Raw genomic sequence first — 7,030 nt, 5'->3', positions numbered from 1 at the left:
TTTAAACATGATTCAAGGTTTCTCCACTTGCTTCCAGCTTAGAAAAGTAGCAGTTTTAGACATTTCTTTTCATACAGTTCAGGAGAGTAAGTAGAACAGCATTTCTGGAATGACACATTTATACCAACAAGTATCAGGAGATAAGATGATATTGTGGGTTGGATCACATGACTACTGAACTACTTACTCTTCTGGGACCTTTCTACTTGATCTGGTGTGTAGTGAACAGCTATTAAGGAAGGAGAGCGTCTTGTCCCTGTACAATAAGCAAATTCCCATCTCCTCACTCTTTTACAAACATGCACCCTTAGTTTTATTACTGCCTTCTAGCTCCCAACTGGCCTCCTAAATTTAATAAATATGCCTAATTTACTAACAGAGGTTTAGATTATTTGGTATTTATTCTTTTTGGTGTTCTCTGAGCTTCCTGGGTTTAGATTTGGTGTCTGACATTAATTTTGCGAAGTTCCTCACCATTATTATTTCAATATTTCTTCTTCTGAATTATTTTCTCCTGGTATTCTGTATACACATACTAAACACATATACACATACTAAACATACACATACTAAACATTTTTATATTGTCTCACAATTCTTGTATACGCTGTTTTGTTCTTTTTTATTATTTTTTTTTTCCTCTGAATTTCAGTTTGGTGGATTTCTATCTCCGAGCTCACTGATTCTTTTCTCAGTCTTGTGAAATCTACTAATGAGTCTGGTAAGACATTTTTCATTTCTGTTACAATGTTTTTGATTTCTAGCATTTCCTTTTTGACTCTTTGTTAGAATCTCTCTGCTTACATTACCCATCTATTTTTGCATGTTTTCCACTTTTTCCATTAGAGCCCTTACCAGAATAATCATAGTTATTTTTAACTACTCTGACAATTTCAACTTCTATGTCATATCTGATTTGGTTCTGATGATTGTTTTGTTTCTTTACACTGTATTTGTCTTGCATTTTGCACGCCTTGTAATTTCATTGAAAGCTGGGCATCCTCTTCCTTATAATAGGAACTAAGGCCTTTAATGTACTGATTTTTAGTAATCTGGCAAGTAGTTTGGCTGTGTTTAATGTTTGCTATAGTGATCAATGACAGAGGCTTCAAATTCCTCTAATGCTTTCATTTTTGTTCCGGCGCTTGACTTTGGGCTTCTCTAAGCACTCCACCTCAGAGAACATCTGTTTATTACAGCATTGAGGTGTAATGTCCTGATATTATACTGGATCCTTCAGGTGTTATGGTTAGGTATTGAGGAGTGCGGGAATTCTATAATCTCCAACTAAATCCCTAAATTTAGTTGCCTGTGTCTTGGAGCTGTGACCTTCACAAATATTCTCCAGTTGTATAGATCTTCCATCTCTTTACAACTACCTTTATTCCTTGGCTGTAGCTTTCCTAAGCTATTTTCTTGAAATACTTTCCTATCAGCTGTTTTCTTTCCTCTTGGCTAGGTGAGATAGGAAGTCTAGGGAGGGCTGGCATGGAAGATATGCCCTTTCTCCAGTGGGAATAGGTCTGGAACAGTCTTTTCCCCTGCAGTATAGCCCTGTGTTGTGGAGAAAGCTCTGAGCACATTTCACAATGACTATTCTTTCTCTCCTCCTTTGAGAGCCGTGAGGGGTCTTTCTTGGGTCTTCATTATAGGGATCTAGTGCGATCCTAGAATTATAGCCCATGAAAGTGTGGTGCCCCTGCCAAGACAAGCCCCTGGTGTTTCTCACTCTTCTGCTAGTCCACACTTAGCCCCAAGGTCTGTGTCAAAATTGTTATTTTAGTGTTTTACATGCTAATGGATCTAACAACTCTCCTCAAAGTAAGTAAATCTTGGCTGTGTCCCTGGATGAGTCTGTCTCTGCAGACTTTTGGGTGGAGGTATATCCTTCAACTTCAGTTCTTTGATTGGTCCCAAAAAATTAGTCGATTTTCAGCTTGTCCAGCTTTTCCTTGTAAGGATGAGAGTAACAACTTCTAAGCACTTTACTTGTCTCAGCTGAAACTAGAAGTCACTGTTTGAATTTTTAAGTACAGTATATTCCACTGCATTGTGAGTCTCTTGAGGATGGACCTAGAGACAACATCATATTCACTTTTGTATCCATGGGATGAAACTAAGCATACAGTGAATAATTGTATGGATTACAGGATGGATATATAGACGTATAGATGGGTGAAGAACTGAAGACTCATAAATTGCTAAAACCTGGTATGAATCAATAATGGAGAAAAAGTTTAAAGGAAATAAGAAGGAGATATAATTTTATTAATTAATTATATAAGATAAACCTAGGAAACAAATCCAGAATGAATAGTGACAAGAATTAGAAGGGAGAGCACATTTAGGCAAATTGGAGATAAATTACAGGACTTTTCTCTTCACCATGAGTCTAATATCCTTCCATGCCTAGTCTACAGCAGCCTTTCTCAAAGCTTTCAGTGGAAACTGGTGGATGTCTTTTTCTTTTCACTCATGCTCTATGTAATAAGACTAATCATTTTATCTAAAATTCAATATAAGGCAGCACAACTCAAATTAATGCAAATTAAAGCAAGACACCATTTATTCCATCAAATGAAGAATGAGGAAATAAATAGTAATGCCAAGTTGTTCACAAGTTTGCAGGGATACCAACACATTTACAATCTCCTGGTGAGAATTTAAATTGTATGCATTTCTGGAAATTAATTTTGTAGTATACAGAAATTTTGCAGTGTGTGCAAAATATTAATTTGTAGTATAGAGAAATTTCTGGTTTTGGTATCAAAAATTTCTGGTTTTGGTATCAGGATGATGCTTGCCTTGTAGGATGAGTTTTGAAGCATTTCTGCCTCTGAAATGTTTGGAAATAGTTTGAGAAGGATAGGGGTTAACTCTTCTCTAAATGTTTAGTAGAATTCACATGTAAAGCTGTCTGGTCCGGAACTTTTGTATTAGGGGAGTTTTTTTTTTGTTTGTTTTTTTGTTTGAGAAATCTTTTATTAGAAGATGTTTCAGAAGGCAACATTTTCAAATCAGGCAATCAGTAATCACAACTAAATACAAAATTTCAGGTAAACCTGCCTTTTAAAATAAATCAGACTCTTGCAACAGGAGAATTGCCCCAGAGCTTTTTTCTTGTACAAAAACAATTAACACCACTTTGCAAAAGACATACAAAAATACAGTATTAAAAAAAAAGAAGACTGCTCCCGGCATAATACCCAACAGCAGCTCATAAAACACAAGCTATTCAGGTGAGACATCAGTAACCTACATCTCAACTGTTCTCCAAAGACAGTTCTAGAAGTCAGTTGGCTCCCAAAAACCATGCTCCAGAAGGTAGGGAGGCTTTTTCCTAACTTCCACTGGGGTTCTCTGAGGCCAGGAAGCAACCTCAGGAACAGACCCTCATGCATAATAGGTTTGGAAGTAGCAGCTGGCTTCCCAGAGCCACGTATAACGCTCTACCATCCTCCCTTCCCCTACTTTCAAACCCCCATCCAGTAGGCACCTGCTGCCCTGGGCAGAGTTCTGGAGGGGCTGGTCTTTCTTCCAGGCTAGGCTTTGGGGCTGCTGAGGTTGCCCACATGACACCTGTTGGGGTGGGTGCCTTTCTCAGAATGGAGGCTGCGCCTGGAATCCACTTGGAGAGGCTCAGTCCAGCTGGGGTAAAATCCATCGTGGTCCACTAAGCAGAGCTCCTGGAAGCCCCTTAAAAACCCACCAGGAAGCTAGTCTGCCTTCCAGAGCACTGGATGCATCCCAGCAGCTCTCCCAGTAAGAACTGCAGTAAGGCCCAGATTCTGGGAAAAGGATCTGACTCATGTCAAGCTGGCAGGAGGCCAAGGGTGGCTGCAGAGCCAGCAAGCTCCTTGGAGTTGCATGAGAAGGACAGGTTTGCATGGTCTGTTAGACCCAAGCGGTCTACGAGGGATTCCAACTCGCCCAAGAACCGCCAAGAGTCGAGAGCCGTTGCAACACGCAAGAGGTTTATTAGGAGCCGATGCACCGGGGTTCCCTGAACCTCACGCAGGAGGCCGATGGGGAACCCCTAAAAGCGGAATCACATACTTTTTATAGGTTTATTTACTCATAGGGCGGGTATATTCTCACAATGATTGGGTAAATGTGGTGACTTTTGAATTCATTGGCTTAGGAACTTTTGTCCCACCTTCTGGCCGTTATAGTTGTCTGTTCATTGTGGCGGTTAGGGCGTATACCTGTTACGGGCAACTGGAAAATTACCCGCTGTCTGGCAAGTCCCCGTCAACTGAAAAACTCCAAGAATTGGTTTCGATAGGGAGAAGGAGTGGCGCACGATAGGGAGAAGAATTGGTTTCGATAGGGAGAAGGAGTGGCGCACGATAGGGAGAAGAATTGGTTTACGGGAACAAGTGAGGGGGTGGAAAGTCCCTAAAGGCCCCACAGGTCCTAGTAGAACTTCAAACTTACCAGTCAGGGATTGAGACGAGAGGGAGGAGGGAAAGAGGAAGCGGTACAGTCCTCCCTCCTCAGGTGCCTGACATCTGCTTTGAGAAAATTCTAAGATGGAAAACACCTGGGCAGGGAACAGGTTTACAGCCAGGACTCCAAGCCTTCCCCAGGCCACAGTGTGGGACACTTTGCCCTGTGTCCTGGGGAAATATTTCTGACCTGTGGGAAAGGGGGTGCCTTAGAGCCCATTGCATAACAAAAGCAGAAGGAAACAAAAAATTCCCTGGTGAGGACTGAATGGTCTCTGCCCTCAGAGGAAAGGACCCAGGGGGCTTTTAGACAAAGAATCTAGAGCCCAAGTTCTTTAAATGTTCTCAAGCTCACAGCCTGGAGAGTGGTGGGAGGAGGGGTGTCATTTAACATCAGAATATATATATTGAAGGTGTCCAACTCCTCAGCTACTGTAAAGTGTCTGACAGTGAGGTAATGGTCCCTGCTGATTAAGTCTGCGAGCTCATCTTCACCCAAGACAGCTTGTATGTCTCCTGGAAAAAGGAGCCTCAGGGAGAGTGTCCAGGCCCAGCTGTCCCAGCGTCACCCCAGAGACACCAGTGGGAGCATCCTTTCCCAGCCTAAAGCTCATCGGGAGTGTGAGATTTCATGCAGGCTGGAGCCCCCCGACAACGTCCACCACCTGTTGCATAGCATCTGTCGGGCTTTTCTTCGGAGCTAGTGAGCTAGGCAGACCCCAAGGCTCCTCAGTCAGCTGTCTGCCTGAGAAGCCAAAGGCGTCAGAGAAGCCACAGCGCTCCCATGAGTCAGGGCAGAGGGAGAGTGGGGCTGCAAGGTTTCCAAGAATGCAAGCCCTTCTTGCGTGTGCTCCGGCTGCAATGCATTCTGGGATCTACTGTCCAGGCTGTCCCACTGGAACCAAAATGTGCAAATTCCTATGGGGGATAGGAGAGGTTAAACGATAAGTTCGGGTCTTTGTTAAGACAGAGCAGTCGGGCTTTTGGTCAGCTAGTAGCCACTGAGGTATGCAATTCTTTTCTGCAGTTGCTGCTGCCGACACCGGAGCTGCCTTTTCTCTGTAGCCATCCTCTTCTCAGCCCCCACTAGGGCTTGCAAGTATTCCAAGGCCTTGCTCAGGATCACTACTTTGGGGACCTTGGAGCAGCTGGCCAGGGTGGGCACCTGGTCCCTCAGGGCCAAGAACCTGAAACGGAGGTCATTTCGTCTTTTGCGCTCCAAGAAGTTGTGGTTCTTCCTCTTGGTCACGTCCTCAGTGTCAGAACTGACAGGTTTGGGGTGGCAGGACTGGGGAGGCTCTCTTTCTACAGGCGGGGGGCTCACAATTTCTTCATCTGCCTCATCTTCCTTTTTCTCTGGTACATCTCTCTCCAGACCCTCTTCTTGGGGCCCTCGCCCTGGAGCCTCTCCTTGGGAGCAGCTTTCTGGAGGAAAACGGGCGGCATAGTTGTGCTGTTGTTGATGGATGGAGATGTGGAAGTGTTTCATGCAGGGGTCCAAAGGGTCTGCTCGCACTGTGATGGTGACCGGCTTCCGGACACCCAGGGACTGTCTCTTCTCCACGGTCACAACGTCGATTTCTTCACCCTCCAAGCCGCTTGGGCTCTTGGACCCCGAGCAGGCCTGGGTCTTGGGCTCGCCCAGCGGACAGGGGGCAGCGGGCGCCGGGTTGCCGGCTTCGAGGCTGGGAGCGTAGTCCAGGGCGGTGGGCGCCTTGGGCGGGTTCCCCCAGGGCGCGCCAGCAGCGAGCCGGTCGCTCACCGCTCTCTCCAGCCGTTCCCGGGCCGAGAAGCCACTCCACATGCAGTCACGGCGGATGATGGAGGCGTAGTTCCTGCCCCAAGCTTTCGAGTGACCCCGGGATTCTGCCTCATCCCCGGCGCCCCCTCCGGGCCACGGCTCTGGAGCACCAATTCCGGGGGCCGGGCCCCCGGCGCCGGGACCGGAGCCCCAGGGCGGCGACGTGGGGGGCGACGGCACCAGCTCGAATTTCTTCCAGATGTCCTCGCTGGGCGCCGTGGAGCGGTAGAAATCCTCCCCGCAGTCATAGTCGTAGAAATAGTGCTGGTACGAGTCGAAGTCCATGTCCGCTCCCTCGCTCCCGCCGCCGACCGCCTGGAGCGGACCGGCTCCCCGCCGGCTCGGGGCAGCCCGGCAGCCTGCACACATCGGGAGTTTTTGTTTGTTCATTTTGTTTTGTTTTTTTTTTCCTGATTTAATTTCATTACTGGTAATTAGTCTGTTCATATGTTCTGTTTCTTCCTGATAAATCTTGGGAGAGTTTACATTTTGAGGATGTTTTGTATTTTTGTGGTGTTGAGTGTAACTTCTTTTCCACCATTTCTGATTTTATCGATTCGGGCCCTCTTTTTCTCTTGATGAGTCTGCTAAAGGTTTATCAATTTTATCTTTTCAAAGAATCATTTATCTTTTCTATTGTTGTGCTCTATTTCATTTATTTCTGCTCTGATCTTTATGATTTATTTTCTTCTACTAATGTAGGGGTTTTTTGTTTGTTGTTTTCTAGTTCTTTAGGTGTAAGGTTAGGTTGTTTGAGATTTTTCTTATTTCATGATGTACG

At 45.3% G+C, this 7,030-nt stretch overlaps 1 protein-coding gene across 1 annotated transcript; it reads right to left on the bottom strand.

Moving 5' to 3' along the window:
• Positions 1–4,875: 4,875 nt before the first annotated feature.
• Positions 4,876–6,618, bottom strand: LOC116758160 (protein L-Myc-like). Its single transcript, XM_032640895.1, has one exon. The coding sequence runs from the start codon at positions 6,616–6,618 to the stop codon at positions 5,440–5,442; it is 1,179 nt and encodes a 392-aa protein (XP_032496786.1). The 3' UTR covers positions 4,876–5,439.
• Between the last annotated feature and the right edge of the window lie 412 nt (positions 6,619–7,030).

This window comes from Phocoena sinus, chromosome 8 (assembly GCF_008692025.1).
Source record: "Phocoena sinus isolate mPhoSin1 chromosome 8, mPhoSin1.pri, whole genome shotgun sequence".
Classification (NCBI taxonomy): domain Eukaryota; kingdom Metazoa; phylum Chordata; class Mammalia; order Artiodactyla; family Phocoenidae; genus Phocoena; species Phocoena sinus.
Note: the sequence above shows the minus strand (reverse complement) of the source record. Positions and strands in the feature narration are given on the sequence as shown.

Bases quoted from the DNA above. Each gene is read 5' to 3' on its own strand.
- LOC116758160 (XM_032640895.1), bottom strand. From the start codon at position 6,618: ATGTGTGCAGGCTGCCGGGCTGCCCCGAGCCGGCGGGGAGCCGGTCCG.